We start from the raw sequence: 24,411 nt of genomic DNA, 5'->3' as shown, positions 1-24,411 counted from the left end.
AGATACATCAGTTTTACCATATAGTGAACACCGTGAATAAAACATCCCAAAAACTATTGTGCCATCACACTTTTTTGCAATTTTTCCTGCATTTGGAATTTTTTTGCTGTTTTCCAGTACACCATATGGTAAAACTTATGGTTTCATTTAAAAGTACAACTTGTCCCGCAAAAAACAAGCCCTCATATGGCAAGATTGACGGAAAAATAAAAAAAAGTTACGGCTCTCGGAAGAAGGGGAGCAAAAAAAACAAAAACGGAAAGTGCCCCGGGGCTGAAGGGGTTAACAAGACCGCACAAAAAGAAAAGCATAAACACAATGACAGTTACTTTCAACCATAGGTGTCAACCAAGAACTAGTCTGCATTATCACCAGTCCATAATGCAATTCCTATAATTTAATAGTGTACAATAGTGTACAAGCAACTCAAAAAAGCTATTACATTGAAATGGGAAACGTCAAAGGAGAGGAGTTCCACATCTCCCATATAGGGGAGCTGGGACAGCTCATCCATAACAGTTCAATAAGTTTCCTGGCCATAAAAAGGGACTCATGAGAAAGATTTTGTGGTGTTATGACCAAGTTCCCTCGTCTAAGGCTACATGCGCACGCTGCTTTTTTTGCTGCTTTTTTGGCTGCAGTTTTGTCAGCTGAACTTTCTGACATCTGACTTCCCAGCAAAGTCTATGAGAAGTCAGATTTGTCATGCGCACATTGCAGTTTATTTGTCAGCGTTTTTTTTGTCAAAAGTTTGTGACAAAAAAAATGCACCATGTTCATTCTTCCTGCATTTTTGTCAACATTTGTCACCCATTGAAATCAATGAGGGCATCAAAAACGCAGGAAAAATGCATGCTAATCAAAAGTGGTGCATTTTACCTGCCTTTTACCTGCGTTTTTGCTAGCAAAAACGCAGGTGATTTGTCAGGAAGTGAGGTCAGGCAAGTGGTCCCGTCCCGTCCTCCACGTGTTCCCCGAAGTACCGCTGTCCCCAGGGAAGATGATGTGGAGGACGGGACTATCAGCAGCGGCAGCGAGAGGGGGATGGACATTGGCAGCTGAAAACATTGATTTTTCCCTCTTGCTGCTGCCGCCGCCGCTGGTAGTCCCGTCCTCCACGTGTTCCCCGAAGTACCACTGTCCCCAGCATGCACGCACAGGGGAGATGATGTGGAGGACGGGACTATCAGCAGCGGCGGCAGCGAGAGGGAAAAATCAATGTTTTCAGCTGCCAACGTCCATCCCCCTCTCGCTGCCGCCACCGCTGATAGTCCCGTCCTCCCCGTGTTCCCCGAAGTACCGCGGTCCCCGCACAGGGGAGATGATGGACCCCTCTCACCGCCACCGCAAGTCCCGGGCTCCACGCTCCTGCCGCCGGCTCCACGCTCCTGCCGCCGGCTCCACGCTGTAGCGCGATCAGCTGAGCTGTCAGGTTACTCGCGGCCACCGCTGGATTCGGCGGTGGCCGCGGGTAACCTCGGTGACAGCTCAGCTGATCGCGCGGCTGTCTTCATTAGCTGCATGGAGGTGACCGGAGCGGCGGTGTCTGCTGCTCCGGTCACCTCCATGCAGCACTGCTGGAAGCGACGCTGGAGCATGCTGGATTACGCCGGACATGGAGGGCTTTGTTGGGGTTAATAAATTGGTAATGAGGGAATGTGTTTGTGTTTTTTATTTCTAATAAAGGATTTTTCGGGTGTGTGTGTTTATTTACTGTAATTTACAGATTAATCATGGAGGGTGTCTCATAGACGCCTGACATGATTAATCTAGGACTTATTGGCAGCTATGGGCTGCCATTAACTCCTTATTACCCCGATTTGCCAACGCACCAGGGTAAATCGGGAAGAGCCAGGTACAGTCCCAGAACTGTCGCATATAATGGATGCGGCAATTCTGGGCGGCTGCTGACTGATATTGTTAGGCTGGGGGGCTCCCCATAACGTGGGGCTCCCCATCCTGAGAATACCAGCCTTCAGCCGTATGGCTTTATCTGGCTGGCATTAAAATTGGGGGGGACTGCACGCCGTTTTTTTTAATTATTTATTTATTTCTAATTTTTTTTTTTTTCCAATTCAACAAGCTTTATGGGCTTGTTTGAACTGAAAAATACATGAAACAATTGTTGACAAAACTGCAGCCAAAAACGCACCAAAAAAGCAGCAAAAATGCACCAAAAAAGCACCTACATTTTTTGTGACATTTCCAGGCTCTCTCTGACAAGGTGCAGTTTTGGCTGCAGTTTGTGAACACGAAAAAGAAGCAGCGTGCGCATGTAGCCTTAGACTCCACACAGATAGGCGGGTCTATAGGAGAGAGACCACCTCATGCCAAAAGGTGGCAATTACTGGGCAGCCCCAAAACATGTGGACAAAGCCTGCGTCCTTCCCATAACACCGTATACACTGGGACATCTCCCATCTTAAATAGTCTCAGTGGGGTAAGATACCCGTCATGTATTATATAAATTTGAATCATTCTATTGTTGTCAGGGAAACCTTAGTGGGCCATTCCAAAACCTCCTCCCAATCCTCTGTGTGTTTGGAACCAGCCGCCCCCCATGGACAGTAGCCATGTATATAAAGCGGAGATCAATCCTTCCCAGCCTTGAGACTGAAATATTCCCATCAAAAAGGAAAAAAAAAAAAAAAAAGAAGAAGATTAAAGCAGTCCCAGGTATACTCCTCATATAAGGCTGAATCGCTGTTCTGAGCTACGAGTATCTTAAAAAAAACAAATAAATAAATAATTAAACCTGGACTGGATCTTGTCAAACGATAGCAATTTTGTTCAAATATATATCAGAGAAAACACCATGTGAGCTCCAGAATGTGGAAGATGGGTGGTCTGATAACGTGGAAAAATACACGTTTCCATAAATACATTTCAGCTATGACAGAAATGCAGGTCCTTCTTTGTCTATCTCCATAGCTGCAGCGCTAATCTATGGAGGGGGCAACTATCGCTGTGATCCCAGCCCCTCTGCTTCAAGAAAAACAAATAGGCAATATGGCCCTGCTGCATGAGCTAAATGACTTGGAGTTAGGCAAGGAGAGCTGGACCTATGTAGTGTACTCAATTTTAATTTAGGCCTTGCATTGGCCCATACAAACCCCGTTATTAATGTATTTATGGATTAGAAGAATGACTTAGGGACCAATACAATGACCGTTACTCTTTTAAAAAAGGTACCCAACAGCGTCCCCAGAATTGCTACCTTCATGTTATACAGTACCTAATAATGCTTTTTACTAGCCAACAGATTATTGCATTTGCCAAGAAAAGGTTATGACTGCAGTGGCGATATACCAATAAGTGGGTGACTATTTGGGGTGGGAAAAACCTTATTTCCCCAGACTAGTCATTCCACTAATTATGTTATCACAGCCCGGTGCCATCACCACCAGCTCTATACGAATCTCTGCATCCCTGACAATACAGAGTAAGGCCCCCTTCACACATGCACATAAAAAAAACACAGTTGTGGCACATTCTGTTTTGACCATCTAGGAGTGTGCCATGTACATGTCTGTGTCACGTACCAAAATGGATAGATATACAAGTTCACACCACACATTATTAAATTGCACCCTTTAGGACCTGGCAAGTGGAGCTTATTGTTCAGATTTGTATTAACCTTATAAATAAAACAAAAAAAAAAAAAACACAAACATGCCACATATTTGGCTAAGTTCCCGCAGGGCTTCTTTTGCTGCGTTTTTTGAGGTCACAAAGATGCACCTAAATGCATACATTTCCTTCTCCCAGCAAAGTCTGAGATTTTGATGTCCACACTGGGCATCTTTTGCTGGCTGCATTTTTGAAGATGCATTTCTGTGTTTTTCCAGCATTTTTGAGCCCTTCCAGTCAATAGATTTGACTTAAAAACGCACTGGGAAAAACGCGGTAATAACACGGTGCGTTTTTGCCACGGTGCGTTTTTAGTGCATTTTTGATGCACTCAAGATGCACTGACAAAAAGATGCCACGTGTGAACATAGCACCAAGTTGTCCAGCAAATCTGTCGTAGTCCAAACATGGAAGCCTGAAAAAAAAACAAAAAAACAAAAAAAAACACTATCCATCGTTCAGCCCTTTGCTATTAAAAAAAAAATAAATAAAATAAATATCCCATGCAGTCCAGCGAATCTGGCAATAAGCCTATAGAGCCTTGTTCTGACACTCCTTACCAACAGACACTTCCGAGTCACTCTACGCTGAGAGACCCAACGATGCTTAACTGTGGAGGTCAGAACAAGGCTCCATAGGCTTGGTTTGTCCGATTTGCTGGAATACGTTGGACTTTGTGTGATTTTTTTCTTTTTTAACAAAGTGGTGAACGAGGGATAGTTTTATTTCTCATGATTTCTGGGCTAGTTTTTTTTTGGGCTTTTTTCAGATTTCCATCACTGGATTACGTGAAAGTCTGCAGACTACATCAGACCTGCATTTAAGTAAACTGTTGAAAGAAGGAGAGTATATTTCAATAAAGTATTTTTCTGTGTGGGTCTTCCTTATTACTGGGCTAGAAATAGGGGTGTCCGATAGTTAACTCTCCATTACTCCAGCACATTATGCCAGATGTGTTCTAAGACATTTCACAACGGTTATAAACTCTAAGCACCATTACACAAATTGCCAAGGCATTGGAAACAGCTGAGATGAAACGCCAGAACTGGAGTAGTTAATGTGATGCACCATTTCTGGGGCAGCTGTGGACATCTATGACCTAGCTGCTGGCTGTTATCTTCCCCCAGGCCTGAGAAAAGCAGGAGAGCCTTCCTCCCACCTGGGATCTGGCGTCATTGGGCTGACTTCCTGTCGTCTTTGGAGGGTCCGCCAAACATGAAGTTTGTACGTTTCCGTTTCTGATCTCTCCAGGTGACCTGATCACTGGAAGATTTCCATTTGGGGTATCTTCTGTTACGAAAGGAATGGCAACTAAATGGACGTGAAGAAACCCAAGGAAACACTGGTTTGCTATCTGCAGCTTTCTTCAGGATGTCATCCAAGGTCTCCCTGAAAAGAAAGTGTCCTTCACAGGGAATGTTACATAATTTGGCTTTAGACTGGGCGTCCCCTGGCCAGCTCTTAAGCCAAAGTGCTCTCCTGGCAGAGTTGGACAGTGCTGCAGATTTGGCACTTGGAACATAATTTCTTCTCCGCACCAGGTGGAAACGGAGACTTACACAGAAGACATTCTCTATGCTTAGTTTTGGACAGCTTCTTCCGGGAGGTTCCCTACGATAAAAGGAAAAACAATGAGAAAGGGACCCCATTAGCCGGAGGAACCGAAGCTCACTTACCATTGTAGAAACAGAAGGGAAGGTACCAGATCCGAAGGCTACACCAAGTCACAGGATTCCTTCTTGGAATCTCTTGAACACTGGCTGGTACGGGAACCTGAGCAGGAGCCCCCCAGCCGTTTGTGGTGCTTCTGCATTGATTGCTGAGCAGACTGCGGCGGCGACTGGTCTTGCTGTGGAGACCTGCGCTGCTGCTGCTGGTCCTCCATTGCTGGATGAGGGCAGAAGCACCGCTTACCCCAGCCGCAGATTCTTTTATGTGCCTCGGCTCCTATGCGTGGGCGCCGCCATCTTGAGAGCCCTGCACATGCGCAGACACTGAACCCGGCCACCTGTGCCTGACGTCACACGGCCTGCGACCACCGACATCAAAGACAGCCAGAACTATGTCCGGCGCGCTCGAACCGCCATATGGATCCCAGCGAGTGCGCAGCCCGGACAGCGTCCAGATCTTCATCTGGCGCGCTCGAACCGTGGCAAGGCCCGCAGGCTGCCAATGGGTGTGCAGACCCGGACAGCACTGGCAGAGGTAGTACCTGGAGCCTCCATGCCCACGCTCGCCACCGCGGAGGGGAACCAGCCCTGAGGAGACGCTTCCAGGAATGAGCCCCAGCAGGTAAGCCATACTTCCAGCGTCAGTTCACCCCAGGATACCGCCATCTTCACCAGCTGAGGACACAGCCAGCACTGGGTCTTCCCATCTTGGGACAGGAAACCGAACTGATGCAGTGGAGAGGTACCGCCAGGGGTGTAACTACCGCGGTCTTAGAGGTCGTGACTGACTGGGCCCAGCAGCTTAGGGGCCCGCTCTGCAGATCAGCAGCCAGCTCCTTTCTGTCAGAGGAGCTGTGCTGTTCTAGCGCAGACAACGCGGCCACTATATGACCTGGTGCCGCCGCTGACATCAGGCCCAACCTCCCCAGTCATCGCGCACAGCAACAATGAAGCAAGGAGCGACCCGTGCAGCTCCATGCTTCAGCATTCTCCCTCTGTGCCTGCGCGGTGACATCACTCCTGTGCGACTGCTGTGCTGAGAACACAGAGCGCAGGACGGGAGGACGCCGACCGGAGCAGCAGGGGGGGGAAGAGGGGGGTTTAGGGACAGGAGAGAGGTGGGGATGGAGCAGCGGGGAGAACAGGAGAGGTAAGAACCTGTTTGTCTTTGATTTGTTTTTTTTTTTTTAACAAAAATCAGTGAGTACACTGTGGCCGGGGGGGGGGGGGGGGGGGGGCGCCTGCATTATACATGGAGGTCTATGGGGCTGCATTATACAACATGACGGACACCTTATACATGGACTACACTGGTGCATTATACATGGAGGAGTATGAAGATTTTATGGGGCTGCATTATAATACATATAGGACTATGGGGGCTACATTCTAATATATGGAGGACTATGGAGGCTACATTCTAATATATGGAGGACTATGGAGGCTACCTTATACATGGACTATGGGGGTGCATTATAAAACATGGAGGCCTATGTGGTGCAGTATAATATATAAAGTACTATGGGGTGCATTAAAATATATGTAGAACTATGGTGTGAATAAAACATGGAGAACTATGGGAAATTCATAATTGGAGGGCTACTTTATACATGGAGGACTAAGGGGTGAATACATGGAGAACTATGGGAAACACAATACATGGGAGGACTATGGAGCTGCATTTTAATATATGAAGGGTTATGTGGGACCCTTTATACAATTATTTGGAAGGCTATGTGGTGGCCATTATAGTATTTGGAGAACTATATACCAGGGGGGACAAAGATACAAGCAGGGGATAGGAATGTTTTGTGCTGAGGGAAAAGGGCTCTTTCCCTCAGCACCCAGCTTTCCCATGCTGTGCTATACATCTCTCAGCACCCAGATTTCCCATGCTTTGATATGGGAAAGCAGGGTGCAGAGGGAAAGATGTATAGCAGAGCATGGGGAAGCTGGGTGCCGAGGACAAGATGAATATCAGAACATAGGAAAGCTGGGTGCTGAGGGCAAGAGCCAAGTGTCAGCATCATTATCCTGTACCCCAAGTGTCGGTGTACGTGGAGGTGGGGCCCCAGGTCCGAACTTTGTACCGGGGCCCATCAAACTCTAGTTACGCCACTGGGTACCGCCCATTTAGTTCTTCAGTGGGTTTCCTGTCTTAAGATGGGTGGACCTCTCTCTTGTGGTGCAGTCATGGGAGACAGGAAAATATTGACGATTTTAAAGGAGACGCCAGGTGCTGGAATTTTCTTTCAACCAGCAGAGGTAAAGAAGTCATGCTGGAGGAATATATATCCAATGAATAAGAAAATCGTGTTTCAAGCCGCGCTATACCACAAGATCCAGTCATAATAAAAATTTCTTTATTGCAAGTATTAGGCCTAAGCCACACGGCATGAAAATCAGTGCGAGTGGAGTGTGATAAAACATCGCATCCACTCGGACCAATATTAGCCTATGTGTCAGTGCACATGAGCGATTATTTTGTCAGCCCTAATCGGACTGAGAAAACAATTGCAGCATGCTACGACTGTAATGCGATCCTCTTTCTCTTGCACCCATTCAAGTGTATGGGGGGGGGGGGGGGGGGGGGGGGGAGAGAAAAACGCACTGCACTCGCAGACCACCGGTGTACTGCGAGTGCAGGGCGAGAATGGCAATAGGCGGCTACGGAGGAGAGAGGGAGATAAATCCCACCCTCCCCTCAGTGCTGGCCCTGCCCTCCTCAGCTGAGGTCCGCTCGCACGGTCGGACCTCAGTCGCAGGGACACTCGCATGACACTCAGTTTTGCTGTACTGCCAGCGTGAGCCAAGTGTCATGAGTGGGAGGGGTCGCAGTAACCACCGTGTGGCCCCAGCCTAAAGCCTGCTTTACACCTTACGATCCAGCATACGATTTCGTATGAGAGCGTAACCGCCCCCATCGTATGTGCGGCACGTTCAATTTGTTGAATGTGCCGCACAAACGATTAACTTCCGTCATATGTACTTACCCGTCCATACGACCTCGATGTGGGCGGCGAACATCCACATCCTGGAGTGGGAGGGACGTTCGGCGTAACAGCGACGTCACACGTCAGCCGGCCAATCGAAGCGGAGGGGCGCAGCTGAGCAGGATGTAAACATCCTGCTTACCTTCTTCCTTCCGCATGGCTGGCCGGGAGCCGCAGGATGCAGGTAAGATCTGTTCATTGTTCCCGGGGTGTCACACACTGCGATGTGTGCTGCCCCGGGTACGATGAACAATCTGACGTTCAATTCTAGAGAAATGAACGATGTGCGTGCGATGAACGTATTACCGTTCAATCGCACGTACCCGTCAACACACTGCAATGTACCTTACGATGCCGGATGTGTGTCACTTAAGACGTGACCCCGCCGACACATCGTAAGATACATTGCAGCGTGTAAAGCGGGCTTTAGTCTACGTGTTTCAGAGATATAGCCATCTCCTTCCTCAGGACATTCAAGGAATCATCTTCATTGGATATGATATATACACACACACAAACTGCTCGGGGCTGCAGCTGACCACTAACAGTATAAGCTCTTCCAGGGGTTGTGACTTTCACAACCTGAATAGTTGAGTGATTTTCTAATTATTCCCCCCCACCCCCCACCGGGTAAGACCCTATTGCGCTTTTTGCTCCAGTGTTTCCGTTTGGGTTACCAAAAATAGGGAGGGAGCTATGTTTTTACCCACCCAATTTATTTATTTGGTTAGCACAAAGCTGTACAATCTAACTACCATATATACTCGAGTATGAGCTGAGTTTTTCCAGCCCATTCGAACGAGGAAGACGAACGAGGAAGACGAACGAGGAAGACGAACGAGGAAGACGAACGAGGAAGACGAACGAGGAAGACGAACGAGGAAGACGAACGAGGAAGACGAACGAGGAAGACGAACGAGGAAGACGAACGAGGAAGACGAACGAGGAAGACGAACGAGGAAGACGAACGAGGAAGACGAACGAGGAAGACGAACGAGGAAGACGAACGAGGAAGACGAACGAGGAAGACGAACGAGGAAGAACAATAATAAGAACAACAAGAAGAAGAAGAAAGAAGAAGAAGAAGAGCGGATTCTCGTTCTCACCTGTCCTCCGTTCCCGCAGTGACCTCAGCTGCTTCTTGTAGACCGCAAGGCACGTAGACCCCTCCGTGATAGTGTCTGATGCACGGGGCTGCAGGATGCCATCATGTCTTTACTGCAGTTGAATGCTTTACAGCGGCGGCGCACCAAAGCATTCAACTGCTGTAAAGCGCCGACAGCAGCAGTGGCCCTGTGGGCACCGCTGCCGCCGTAAAGAATGCAACTGCTGTAAAGCCACAATGGCATCCTGCAGCAGCAGCTCCGTGCACGGGACGTGATCATCAAGGGGTGCCTCTTTCAGACAGCAGGCACATAGACCCTTCCGTGATCTAGTCCTGTACACGGGGCCACCGCTGCTGCTGTCATGGCTTTACTGCAGTTGAATGCTTTACTGTACCGCTGCCACTTAAAGCACTCGACTGCAGTAAAGCCACGATGGCAGTGTGATGCCCCTGGACTATCAGGTCGTCACAGGGTATCCTTTTTTTTTTCTTCATGTTTTGGATGGTACTCTATAATGGTGATTGGAACCTGTGGGTATGTAGGGAAAGATAGGGATAGCATTATATACCTTCTACCATCATTGCTTACTCACTGCCTCAAATATGTGACCATATATTACAAATATAATCATTAGGTGTCAAAAATGTTATATACCCTATGTATCATTCTATATAAGATATCTTCTGTGGTTCTATTTTGTTGATATTCATTTATTTTCGCCCAGTCCTTATCCCTCAAATATGTGACTATATACAAGTCTGAGGAGCTTATAATTTAATGAAATTACTCCCTGCCTATTTTAGGTATAATCTATAATTGCTCTCTTAGATCAATATAATGGTCATGCTTCAAATATGCTATATACACATTATGCATTGCTCTATATGGGATATCCTTTGTGGTCTGGTGCTGTTTTTATCATTTTTTTTTTTCTGTTTTCATTACCTGGGGAGTGTCTACAACATTATGTCTTTGTGCATCCTGATATCTAAGACCCCACGCATGCATGCTCCAGCACTGGGGGTGTGCCTCCCACACAACATGCAGAGGACACATGGGGTGCGTTCTCTAAATCTGCGCCGGTACATGTTGCTGCAGTGGGAACCTTTCTGTGCTGCACTTGTTATGCTGTGGACACCTGTTGTATGTGTTGCACATTTCCTGCTCCAAACACATTATGGTACGGACCGGAACGTGCATGTGATCCTCACACATCTCATGTAATCAGCATTACCAAACCGCCTCTCCACGACAAAACAGGTGTTGTAAATTTTCTTTCCACTTAACCACTCTTGTATGATATATAAAGCACCTCATTAGTACATGTGTCAATACCCCGTTTTTCCCTGAGGAAGCCATCTGGATATGGCGATACGCGGGGGGGGGGGTTGCTTTAGGTCTCCACCTCCTCCATGACTGCTTTTTCACCATTGCTCTGTTTGCCTTAATGGGAATTATTTTGCATGCCTCTTTTTCCATCATTGTGATTCTGGTAAAGATGATGGCGTCGTATATATTTACTTATATGTAAACCTGCTTTATTCCATCTTACAAGCTTTTCCATGCCCTATCCTATGGTTGATTGGATTAATATATGTATTTGGGCATTTTGCATATTGATTTTTACATATTAATGTATTAGCCATTTGTCTTTAGGACTGACACTTATATCTTTGTTTTTTTCTTTTTTTTGCATGCTATATGATTATGCTTCATTGGTGTTATTGATTGCAGTACATGGTCTAAAATCTCTGAGGTGGACACTTCAGAGGCTTATGCTTTATTATAGCAAACCTCTGATGTTTATTGTACTTCATGTTTTTAAACTATGTTGGTGTTTTTCCTACAATAAACTTTTGAATATTTATTGCCATTATTGTTTTGGTGATCTCATTAGCACACCACCCTTTTCTCCTTTTCATTGCCACAGGGTACTGCACACGCTCTCTCTTCAGTGCAATATTCAAATCCCTCATGGTTCTGGATCTCCATCTTATGGTGCTGCCTCCAACAGCAAATCAAATCCTAGATACACCCTGCACCACACCCACCAGTGGGCGGCTTAAGCGGAATAGGGTCGCCCACCTAGGGGGTCAGGGAGGGAAGGGGAGTGAAGAGTGAGTAGTGTGCTGGAGTAGTGAAGTGGAGGAGGCAGGGAGCGGTGGCTCCCAAGAGTAGCTGTCTAGGCTGCAGACGGTGGTGTTGACCTAGAGGAGTTGGACCCCCGGTCCCAGGAGATTGAGGCAAGGTGCCTGGACCTGTTAAAGAAAACAGTCAGCAGCCTGGTCCTATCACCGGTCCGGGACCGAAGGCATGGCGGAGTACTCGGACCCTAGGTCGGGGAGAAGCTTTAGGTAACCCGGCAATTAACCTGTGGAGAACGGAGCCTTCATGGACTGTTCCCAGTAGCTCCAAAATCGGGGCACTAGAGCAACAAGGGGGATAGGGCCTTCCATATAAGCAGCCCACTAAAATCCCAAGCGTGAGCCCTGAGAGCAGGCTCCCACTCTTAGCCATAGTGGGGAGCGGGGCCCGGCAAGTTCCAGACTACCGGGCCACTACGGTGAATTTAAACTTCGTGCCAGGAGGCAGGTCACGGACCATCAGGCAGCACTGCAGGGGATGGGACCCAGACGAGCTCCCCCGAGAGAGGCAACGGCACCCAGAGACTTTGTTTACCCGGGTGTCAGCGTCTGCTTACTGGCTGAGTGAGTACATGAGTGATCCCCTGTCACGGCACCCCGTATCATCATCCAGAGTCTTGGGGCATACCCCTACCCGTGGAGGGTAACAACACCTTGCTGCCCCATTTCATCACCCCAGGTACTCCCAACGGCAGCGGCGGTACTCCCAGTTATCGCACACCATGGGTGGAGTCACGAACTACAACTCCCCTGTAAATATCCCCCTTTACTTTAGAGCGTGGCCCCTAAGCCCCGGAGACCCTCGAGCCACAGACACTACCCACGGAATCCGCTGCAGGGGCGGCACAGCAGCCTGCAGCCCCGTGCATTGGACGCGATCACGGAGGGGTCTACAGGAAACAGCTGAGGTCACCGGGGGAATAGAGGACAGGTGAGAATAATTTTTATTTCATAATATAGAGGACAAGAAGGGGACCGATAGGAGGACATTACTGTAGGGCTCATTACTAGAGGGCCCAAGGAAGTGGCACAAGCATGGGCACATTAAAATAAGGGGAGGGGGCACAAGGACAGGGCACATTACTACAAGGGGGACAAGGATGGGCACAGTACATTTTATTGTTATCTATTTTTAGTTATTTTTGAAACTTCCCAGTAGCTGCTGCATTTCCCTCCCTAGGATTATACTGGAGTCAATACGGTCTCCCAGTTTTTTGTGGTAGAATTAGAGGCCTCGGCTTATACTCGAGTATATACGGTATGTAGCCATCACCTTTGCACATCTTAGGCTAGATTCACACTTGTGTTGGACGGGATCCGTAGCATTGCGTTGTGTGACGCATGCAACGGATGCGTTGCATATAGTGGCACAACGGATGCTACGGATCGTACAAAATAACGCAATCAGTTATAGGGTTTTTTTTCCCCTTGACTTTACACATCTGAGCATGCGCAGTTGTGTAAAGACGGATGCGTTAACGGAATCCGTCAAAATGGCGGATTCTAACGGAATCCGCCACCATAGGCGTCCATTATAAAAACAACGGACGCTGACGGAATCCTGCAGGTTGCGTTTTTTTGACAGTCCGCCAGGTGCAGAAAAACGCTACATGCAGCGTTCCATCCGCCCGACGGTCACTGACGGTCAGCGTTAAAACAACTGATGCGCCGCGGGACGGATGCAATGCAAGACCATCCGTTGCTATCCGTAGCTAATAAAAGTCTATGAGGAATATAACGGTTTCCTGCAACGGTTACCGTAATTCCTCAAGGCTGCGGATAGCAACGGAAGCTGTCCAACCCATGTGTGAAAGTACCCTTAAAAACAAAAAATTAGTATATTTCTTGAATGCATTTAATTCTGGTACGTGTAACAAAGTTGGTATACGGATATCATTCGTGTCATGTACGCGTTTTACACAGATCCATAGAATTGTATTGTCCCTTGTCATCCATGCTGCTGGGGAAAACAAAAAAAAACAAAAAAACAAAAACACATACACACATAGGTCGGCAGCACCAGAGATTATAATGGGTACATGCATGAACGTGTTTCCTATGCAGGGCTGGCTCCAGGTTTTTGTGGGCCCCGGGTGAAAGTCTCAGTGGGTCCCATTAACATACACCGATACGTACGCATACAGGCATACCTACATATACATACTGAAGAAAAGTTCACAAAAAAAAAAAAAATTATATAACAGACAAATATAAACATACAGTCATATACACATCATACATGCACAGACAGTTATTTTTAATATGAGAAAGTTAGCAGCAGCCTCACTCACCTTCCCCGCTTGTTTTCCGTCCAGCTCCTCCTGGGAATGTGGCTGTGCAGGGAGCGCTGCATGATGGCCGTCACTAACACATAGCCGCACTCAGTGAGTGCACTGTGATGTGTCTGCTGGTAGTCATGCTGCCGGGCTGGCACTGTGCCTTTAATTGTGTGCCAGCTCAGCAGCGTCACTGCTAGCAGACATGGCCACACAGTGACTGCCATATATGTCACATGGGAGGCTGGGGGCATAGACATTACTGGGGACACTGGAGGGCGGCAGCTGCTCCTCTTCATCTATGGGACAGAATGGCACTGCACGCTAGCTCTGCCTACAGATGACCCCCGGCCTGGAATGCACATGAACGCAGCGACTACCGGCCGGAGCACTGTCTGTGGTTCCCGGAAATATGCCAAGGGGCTTAGGAAAGATGGTGACCTGCTCCTGCCAACTGCTAATGGACCCCTTGGCTGTCCAGGGCCCTGACACGTGACGCTCTGACGCTGGACCTGCTCCTGCTGCATCCGTGGGAATGCACCGATAAAGCCTTGGTTTGATCACCACACACTGTCAGGGAAGCAGAGGTTTGTAAAGAGCTGGTGGTGATGCTGCGCTTGGAAATCATGTTATGCAGACCCACAGGGGCACAATAGCCTGATTAGCGGGATGGCATCTGAGGAAAACCATGCCCCCATAACTAGTCACCCACTGATGAGCATATCACCACCACTGGTAGAAAATTATTAAAGCACCACAACACACGCAAATCCATGCCCTTTTCCCCAGACTGGGTAACAGGCTAGAGGCGGGACTGATGGATGGCCACCTATTGGTTGGTACTCATCCAATTCCCTAGTCAGAAACCTGGGAGGAGGAGGGGCTAGTCAGTAGAGTGATGGGAGACGGACATCTTGTCAGACAGAAGTCAGTGAGATGTGGAGTCAGTAAGACGTCAAGTCACAGAAGTCAGTACACAGATAGAGTGCAAAGTGACTGAGTGAAAGGAGTATGGTTGCTAGGGAGAGTATTGTGCGAGTACTCACTGGACCAAGCACCGGCGGGGTGCAGAGCCTTAGTTCAGGAGGACGCTACAAGCTCTCCTGATAAAACCTGCCGAGTGAGGGGACCACCAGGGACTTCGCCGACGTTAGTGTCCGGGGCACAGCAGCAGAGAGGGAACGGGGACAGAGGTCTGACCCAAGAGAGGTTCAAGCTGCCTGCCATGCGAGCCAAGACTGTGACAACAGGAGGGGACCCCCAAATTGCTACAGGCCACAGGGACCCTCCAACTACAGAAGGGTGCATGGAAGTAAAGCTCACCAGGTCACTACCACGAAACTGAACAAAAGAAATACCTAATTGGTAGAGACCAGCACCAGCCAGGTTGCAGCAACTACAATCCAGTGAGTAAAGCACAAGTTAAACAGCAGCTCCTGTGTTGTCTGAATTCTTCCTATACGTCTGCATCACTACACTACAAGCACCATCATCCTCCCCTGGGGCCTAGCTCTACTTGCGGAGAGCCATAATATCCAAGCTGCCCAATACCACCATCCCCAGCAGTGAGACTTTGCAGCGGCAGCTTTACCCATATAGCTGCATAGCGCAAGTGGCGTCACGAAAAACACTTTCTTTTTCCCTTTTAAGCGACCCCCATGGTCATGGAACCGGGCAACGTCCATCCGTGATACGTCCCAGTGATTACAAGGTCCGGGGCAGAGTACCCCAGAGCCCTGGGGTGCGTCAAATGCATGGTATAAGGGTTATTTTTCCACACCAGTGTCCATATATCATTTAGGCTTCATTCGGACATCAGTGATCTTTTCTAATATGCAAAAAAAAAAAAAAAAATCGTCCGCGATTCATCAGTGTGTAAGTGTAACATCAGAGATTTAATTAGTTAGTTTTTTTTCACAGACTTTTATTGGCGAGTTTCATAGGTGCTTTGGACAAGTCTTGGTTGTGTGTGCACCCCTCGGTCTTCAAAAATACAGGGACATGTGAACATGTCCTCCACAGACTAGAAGGCCATGTTCACACATTAAGTATTTGGTGAGTTTTTTACCTCAGTGTAAGCCAAAACCAGGAGAGGAACGGTCAGAGGAAAAGTACCATATTTTTCAAACTATAAGGCTATGTGCGCACTAGAAAAGTGATTTTTCCTCAAGAAAATTTCTTGAGAAACGTCTGGGAGATGAAGATTATCGCACCTGCGGTAAAAAACGCATGCGTCTTTGCCGCGGTTTTGCCGCAGGTTGGTCCCTGCGTTTTTTTTATGCTGAACTGCAATAAATAATATAGATAATAGATAATCGATAGACAGATAATGGATATAGGGAAAGATAGATAGATAGATGAGAAAGACCTATATAATGTCCCACCCGCCTGCATATTCTAAGCTGGCACCCTTTAGTGACTCATGTGGCACTAAAGGGTGCCTAGCCTTGTATTTAGCCAAAAAATAAATAATTTAAAAAAAAAAAAGTGGGGTTCCCCCTATTTTTGTAGCCAGCTAGGGTAAAGCAGATGGCTGCAGCCTGCAAACCACAGCTGGCAGCTTCACCTTGGCTGGTAAACCAAAACAGAGGGCACCCCACGCTGTTATTTTACATTAAATAAATAATTTAAAACAAAAAACGTGGGGGTCCCCCCATATTAGATCACCAGCCAAGGTAAAGCGGACAGCTGGAGTCTGATATTCTCAGACTAGGGAGGTCCACTGTTATTGGACACTCCCCAGCCTAAAAATAGCAGGCTGCAGCCGCCCCAGAGGTGACGCATCCATTAGACGTGCCAATCCTGGCGCTTCGCCCCAACTCATCCCGTTGCCCTGGTGCGGTGGCAAACGGGGTAATATTTGGGGTTGATAGAAGATGTGTAATGTCAGCTGGCATCAAGCCCTGGGGTTAGTGATGTCACGCGTCTATCAGATACCTGACATCACCAACCCAGTCAGTAAGAAATAAAAAAAAAAAAAAAAATAGACAACAAAAAAAGTTTTATTTGAAAAAACACTGCCCAAAACAGTCCCTTTTTCACCAATTTATTGACAAGAACAATCCAATCCGGGTCCGGCGTAATCCAATAAGGAAGGGGGTGTCCCACGACGATCCATACCATAGTCACTGTCCCAGTAAGTGAAGAACAGAAAGTTCCTCATTGGCTGGGAGAGTAATGCAGTGACCTGAGCTAACATCAATAGGCCAGCCCAGGTCACTGCAGGAGATGATGAGCGCTGCCATCAGGAGGTTAGATGAGATCATTACCTGCTGTGATTATCTCCTGCAGTCCTGCCATCAGCGCTGTCACTGCCTTCTACGCCTGCCGCGTGCTCAGCAGTATCGCGAGAGCCCGTGACGTCACCGCTAGTGACAGTCTCGGGCCGCTCGCGAGACGGGCATAGACGGCAGTGACAGCGGTGACATCAGGAGATCGTCACAGCAGGTAATGATCTCATCTAACCTCCTGACAGCAGCGCTCGGCATCCCTGCGGCTGCCAGCACTGCAGGGTGTCAGTGTCTGCCTGCGCTGCAGCGTGACAAGCTGCCGATACTGTGGGCAGACACTGACACTGCAGGGCAGGCAGCAACGGGGCCGGAGCGGGACACACAATGCACGGGCACCTGGAGGTCACATGGAAGTGCTTCTGTGCGGCGTCCAGGGAGTGTGATGTCTGTGTTTACTCTGCTCCGCTTCCTCTTCTGTCGTAATGACATCACTCCCTGCAAAACCGCAGGCAGCGATGAGCATTACCGCAGGTAAATCGCGGCTATACCGGGGGTATACCGCACATCATTTGCTACCTGCGGTATACCCCCGGTTTTTACGCGATTACATTACAGTGAATGGAGTGAAATACCGGGGGTATACCGCAGGTACCTGCGGAAAAGAAGTGACATGCACATTTTCTCAAGAAAATCTTCACAAAGAATTTTCTTGAGAAAAAAACGCAGTGTGCGCACAGCTATTTTTTTTTTCCCATAGGTTTTACTGGGAAATGTCTGCAGAAAGATTTCAAACATTTCTCAAGAAATTTCCGCAGCAAAACCGCGGGTAAAAACGGCTAGTGCGCACATAGCCTAAGATGCACTTTTCCTCCCAGAAATTTGGAAGGAAAATGAGGGTTGCATCTTATACACCATGTTCCAAATTATTATGCAAATTGGATTTAAGTGTCATATCGATTATTTTTATTTTTTTTTCTTCAATGAAACTTATTGATGGTATTGTGTCTCAGGGTTCTTTGGATCACTGAAATCAATCTCAGATACCTGTGATAATTAGTTTGCCAGGTGAGCTCAACAAAAGGAAAACTGGATGCTCCACAATATTAAGCACAGTTTTCAAGTAAGGGCTCATGTGCATGCTGCATACTAACTGTACATGCATTTACGCTGTGTATTGCACTGCAGCATAAATCCATGCATCCTGCATTCCCTGCACAATGTAGATTGTGCATGATACGTGCGCACGATGCTTTTATGAATGCAGTGATTTGGATGCTAAAATTTTTACCCAAATCCGTGCGTTCATAAAAATGAGCATGTCAATTATTCCGTGCGCTATGGATGCAGCTCCCACTGTCTATGGTGGGTGCAGCAACCAGAGCGCATGAAATCTGCTTTTTTTTATACAAAAAAAAAAAACCCTGCAACCATTATGCAGTGTTTCTGCAGCGATTTGAAGCGCACATGTGCTGTCAAATTGCTGTAGAATATTCAGCAGTTACGTGTGCATGAGCCCTGACATGGGAAAGTAAAAGGATCTCTCTGCTGTCAAAAAGCATCAAATGCAAGTGCAACGCCTTGGACAAGAGATGAAAATATTAGATATTTCACGAAAACGTAAGCAGGATCATCGTACTGTGAAGAGATTTGTGGCTGATTCAGAGCACAGACGTGTTTGTGCTGATAGAGGCAGAAGAGGAAGGTTTGTCAGGCAAGTCCATCGGATTAAGGCTATGTGCGCACTTTGCGTTTTTACCTGCGTTTCCGCAGCGTTTTGAACTTCAGCATTTTAATGCCAAAAGGCATGTGTTTTGATTTTCAAGCAAAGTCTAAGGGAAATAGGGATTTCTTGTGCGCACTTTGCTGTTAAAAACGCAGCGTTTAATTTGCATATTTTTGGGCAAAAACTCAGCGTTTAAAGAAGCAGCATGTCAGTTTTTGCCATTTGGGCAGCATTTTGATAACATTAGAGTCAATGAGAAGTTGCAAAACGCATCCTAAATCAAAATTCTAGCGTTTTACATGCTTTTTTTGATGCAGAAAACATGCGCTTTGGACAAAATATTAATGGCATGATATGTCCCTTTACACACATAGTCCGACAATTAAATTTATGAAAATCAATAATGTAATTTTATGCCTAACAATTATTTTATTAAAATGATAACTTTGTGATAAGACATTTTCTGTTTGATATTATTCTTGTTATTTGTATCATTTTTTCATAGGGTTTGTATGTTAAAACTTTATTTAACATTGTATTTTTTGTCAAAATGCATCTGATTTTAGGCACTGGAAAAGCAGGTAAATCACGGTAAAAATGCAAGCTTATTTATAGCGTTTGTGGTGAAAACCAAATTTGACAGACTATTTCTGCCAGATGATGTGTTTAGAACTGCAACTACCTCGACGCAAAGTGCGCACATAGCCTAAGAGAGCGGCTGCTAAAAAGCCGTTACAAACCAGCAGATATTTGAAGCTGCTTGTGCCTCTGGAGTCCCTCGAACCTCAAGGTGTAGGATCCTTCAAAGGCTAGATGTGGTGCATAAACCTACTATTCGACCACCCCTAACCAGTGCTCACAAGTAGAAACGGTTGCAGTGAACCCAGACATACCTGAAGACTAATTTACAAACAGTTTTGTTTACTGATGAGTGTCGAGCAACCCAGGATGGTCCAGATGGATGGAGTGGTGGATGGCCACCGTGTACCAACAAGGCTGTGACGTCAGCAGGGAGGTGGAGGAGTCATGTTTTGGTCCGGAATCATGGGGAGACAGCTGGTAGGCCCCTTTAGGGTTCCTGAAGGTGTGAAAATGACCTCTACAAAGTATAGAGAGTTTCTGACTGACAACTTTCTTCCATGGTACATAAAGCAGAAATGTGCCTTCAGGAGCAAAATCATGTTCATGCATGACAATGCACCATCTCATGCTGCAAAGAATACCTCTGTCATTGGCTGCTATGGGCATAAAAGGAGATAAACTCATGGTGTGGCCACCATCTTCCCCTGACCTCAACCCTATAGAGAACCTTTGGAGTATCATGAAGCAAAAGATCTACGAGGGTGGGAGGCAGGTCACATAAAAACTGCAGCTCTGGGAGGCTATTCTGACATCATGGAAAGAAAGCCAAGCAGAAACTCTCCAAAAACTCACAAGTTCAATGGATGCAAGAATTGTGAAAGTGATATCAAAGAAGGGCTCCTATGTTAACATGTAACTTGGCCTGTTAGGATGTTTTGGCTTTAAATAGCTTTTTATTTCAGTGAATGTGACCTCCCAATGCTGCAAATTCCACAAATGAGCATTTTCAGTTCTTTAAAACATAAAATGTTTAGAAACAATTGTGCTTAATAATTTGGAACAGTACATTTTGAGGCTTTTTAATTTTGAAGATTATACTGTTATCATTGTGAGGTTTCTTCAATAAAATTAGATGTATACTCTAACAGGTGACGACTTATTAGGCTGACTGTCATTTGCACCGACCATTTAGGAAAATCAGAGAAAAAATATCATTTGCATAATAATTTGGAACATGGTGTAATCTGAATGTTGCTTACCGGGGGGTGGTGGAGAGGAGTAGCAGGATGTAGGGGCAATGCTGCGGTTGCTGTGCTGCGGTGGTTTCAAATAATGGCACAGATTGAGCTCTCGATTCAAGATCGAATCTGTGCAAGTGCCACCTCCAGCCCATTGATCTCCCAGCAGCGGACAAGAGGAAAATGGCACCCTGAGGTGGCGCGTGCTAAGATAAGATCTCACCTTGTCATTTGACTTTGGGCGCCATTTCTTTGAGTCCTGCACAGCCGACAGTTTTGGGGACAGCATCTGGAACACCCGCAGCATCGCCCTACTCCAGCACCGCCCCTGCCTCCTGTGACCCCGCACAATGCACCGTGGCCCACGATATGGAGAAGTTGGGCTGTGACGAGCCCCAGGTGGATGGATCGGATGTGGAACACGTCATTTATTGTAATGGGAGCGCTGTGCCTGGCCAATTAATGGGACAGCGGGGCACACATTCGCCTTCCTATTCATCCACCTTCTGAGCCCCGGGTCTGTGGATTGTTGAGGCCACGGCGGTCGGACCCCCAGACTTGACAACACCACTTTAAGAGTATTCTATAATAGGTTATCTCCAGCAAGTCCAAAGATGACCAAAAGTGGGCACTGAAGGGGTTAATGAAGGCCTTTCTGCATGGAAATCAGTGGGGTCTCCGCAGCCGGAAACTGGTCAGCAATAACGTCTCACAGAAAAGACATTTCAGAAAATAGCTGTGTGAGAGCAGGCATAAGCCCCGTTAGCAGGGCTGGGGCCGCAGGGATAGGAGCAGTGTCACCTCCGGACACCTAGGCACCTGGAGGAGGACGGTAGTCATGGTAACTAGCCAGCTGCGGATGGCCGCTGCAGCGCACATACTGGAAAGGTCGCCATAAGGGAAGGAAGCCCCGGCAGGAGCCGTGTACAGACAGCATCCAGGGGCGGAGGAGCCGGGCACGCAGCTCAGGGTCTCCCCGTCCCCGCACACCGGACAGCAGCCGCCGTTCGCTTCTCTCCCGTCACACAAGCTCACTCCTGCTCTGAAGTCTAGCCTTCCGCCCCGCCGTACTCCCGCTCCCCCATCTTACCGGCAGGCGAGGACTGATCTCGGCCGAACAGCTATGACAGAAGTACCGCCCGGCCTCCGGTAAAGCCTCCGCCATTTTCCGCTGCTCTGGAGATGACTCACAGCTACGTCACCACGCTGCGACCGTTGGACGGCGAGCAAGAAGGGCTAATCCGCGTCAGGAGAAAGTGCGAGCTGATTAGGGGTCAGGGCGGGTGTGAGAAGGGGTCAAGGTCAGAGTTCATCAGTATTCCGGCTGTATGAGGCAGCCAATCACGGCCCGTTTTCTCCCAGAGAGACGGCTTTTCATTCCAGGCACTTTGTGTGCCACACTCATGACTTCCGAGCCATTTCTACTCGTTTTCAATATATTAGGACGTCTGGCAATGGTTCTCTATGCCCTAGTGGAGGCAGTATCCACTCCCTGGACAGTCCCTGTATAAGGCTATGCACGCTGCATCTAGAACGGCAGCCTGTGGCCCAAAAAACGCAGGAAAAAACACAGGCATTTTGCCGCAATTTTGCCGTGTTTTGTTAATACGTTTCTAAGGAGAAACAAAATATGATGAGAGCATAGGATAATTGATAGCTAGAACAAATAGAACATATAGATAGAAAGAACAGAATAGCTTGATACATAGAGGGATACCTAGCTTGGCCAGCTGTTTATTTTTTGGTAAAAAAAAAGGGCATGGGGTCCCCCCCCATTTTTTTATATTCGGTACAGCAACAGCAGAAACTGTGGGCTGCAACCCTCAACTGTGTGCTGTACCTTGGCTGGGTATGAAAAATAGAGGGGTCCCACACTCTTAAAAAATATTTGATTCTCTTAAAAAAGGCAAATGACTTGGGATCCCCCCATTTTTCTAAAACCATCCAAAGTACAGCAGACAACTGGGGGCTGATATTAATAGGATGGGAAGGGCCATGGTTATTTGTCCCTTTCCAACCTAGCAATAGTCCCGTTGCCCTGGTGTGGTTGACAATCGGGGTAATAAGGAGTTAATGGCTGCCACTAAGCCCCAGATTAGTAATGGGAGGTGTATATGAGACCCCCCTATTGCTAATCTGTAAGTGAAAGTAAATAAACACAAACACCCAAAAAATCCTTTATTTGAAATAAAAGAAAAAAAGCATCTGAAGCTCACAGCGCGTGCCATAGAACATGACTGCCCGCTGTGAGGTTCAGGCAGAGACTGAGCCGCGATCAACGGTGACGTCACTCAGGTTAGCCGCGGCCACAGCTAAAGGTTCCCACAGGCACCTCACTGCTGATCGCGCGGCTCACTTCAGTCGCTGCTTGAACCTCACAGTGAGCATGGCATGTTCTATGGCCGCTCAGTGTGAATTCAGATGTAAGGCTGGAAACACATTTGTGCGTGTAAAATCGGTCCGAGTCTCATGCTAGAAAGTAGCATGAGCTCTGTTCACGTTATGATCAGTGTGCAATGCAACAGCAATGCAATCCTGGGATTTTTCTCATGATTGCAGTCCCTGTGCAATGCGTGTTTGATGCGTATGGGATCCGTTTTTACTATGTCAGCTGCCATTCAGCTTTGCGACATGGCCGCTGACAGCAGACAAAAGACAGAGCCATGTAGCAGAGCTGAATAGCCGCTGACAGCAGACACAGACAGAGCCGCACGATCAGAATGAAGTCAAATGAACTTCACCTGACTTCATTGTCATACCGCGGCTCTGTCTGTGTCGTGGCCTGATTTTCGGTCACCGGTGAAGGTCTCACCGGTGACCGCAAATCCCCTGAGTGACTGAAGTGATCTGCGCTATCAGCGGTGCCGTCACTGAGGTTACCCGCGGCCACAGCAGAAGTCCTCCCGCTGAGATCTGTGGCCGCAGGTAACCTGAGTGACGTCATCGCTAATAGCGCGACACACTTCAGTCGCTGCGGGGAGCTCACAGAGAGCGGTCATGGTCTGGGACCGCTCTCTGTCAGTTTCTGATGTAGCAGAGCTGAAAGCGTCGTGGGACCTCTGTGGATTACGTTGGACATGGAAGGGTATTTGGGGACTTGAATAAAGTGGTGAAATAGGGTGGGGTTTTTTTGTTATTCATTTCAAATAAAGGATTTTTTAGTGTATGTCTTCATTTTCTTTATCTTACAGGTTAATCATGGAAGGTATCTCAGGGAGACGCCTGCCATGATTAACCTAGGACTTAGTGGCAGCTATGAGCTGCTGACATTAACTCCTTATTACCTCGATTGCCACCGCACCAGGGCAAATCGGGATGAGTCGGGTACAGTCCCGAGACTGTCGCATCTAATGAATGCGGCAATTCCGGGCGGCTGCTGGCTGATATTGTTAGGGTGGGGGGCTCCCCATAACGTGGGGCTCCCCATCCTGACAATACCAGCCTCCTGCCATACGTATGGCTTTACCCTGGCTGGTATCAAAATTGAGGGGAATCGCACGCCAGTTTTTTAAATTATTTATTTAATTTACTGAATGATATACACACGCCCATCGGTGGCTGTGATTGGTTGCAGTGAGACAGATGTCACTCAACGTGGGGGCGTGTCTGACTGCAACCAATCATAGGCGCCGGTGGGCGGGGAAAGCAGTGAATACTAGATAGAATAATGAACGGCCGGCATTTTCAAAAGAGGAAAAGCCGCCGGAGCAGTGTGAACGCCGTGCAGTGCCGCGCCGGTGATCGGGGACCGGTGAGTATGAGAGAGGGGGGAGAGGGATAGACCGACAGAGAGATGGACAGACAGAGAGCGAGAGAGAC

At 47.6% G+C, this 24,411-nt stretch overlaps 1 protein-coding gene across 1 annotated transcript in view; it reads right to left on the bottom strand.

Moving 5' to 3' along the window:
- RNF126 (ring finger protein 126) overlaps window positions 1-21,775 on the bottom strand; it is a 52,900-nt gene extending 31,125 nt beyond the window's left edge. The window contains exons 1-3 of the mRNA XM_075346837.1: window positions 21,683-21,775; window positions 5,144-5,241; window positions 4,816-5,019 (exon numbers count right to left, since the gene is read on the bottom strand). Coding sequence (XP_075202952.1) covers window positions 4,816-5,019; window positions 5,144-5,241; window positions 21,683-21,757 — 377 coding nt within the window. The 5' untranslated portion in view covers window positions 21,758-21,775. The remainder of the gene's footprint in view (window positions 1-4,815; window positions 5,020-5,143; window positions 5,242-21,682) is intronic.
- Window positions 21,776-24,411: the final 2,636 nt, after the last annotated feature.

This window comes from Anomaloglossus baeobatrachus, chromosome 1, assembly GCF_048569485.1.
Source record: "Anomaloglossus baeobatrachus isolate aAnoBae1 chromosome 1, aAnoBae1.hap1, whole genome shotgun sequence".
Classification (NCBI taxonomy): Eukaryota; Metazoa; Chordata; class Amphibia; order Anura; family Aromobatidae; genus Anomaloglossus; species Anomaloglossus baeobatrachus.
This window is presented reverse-complemented; position numbering and strand designations above follow the sequence as displayed.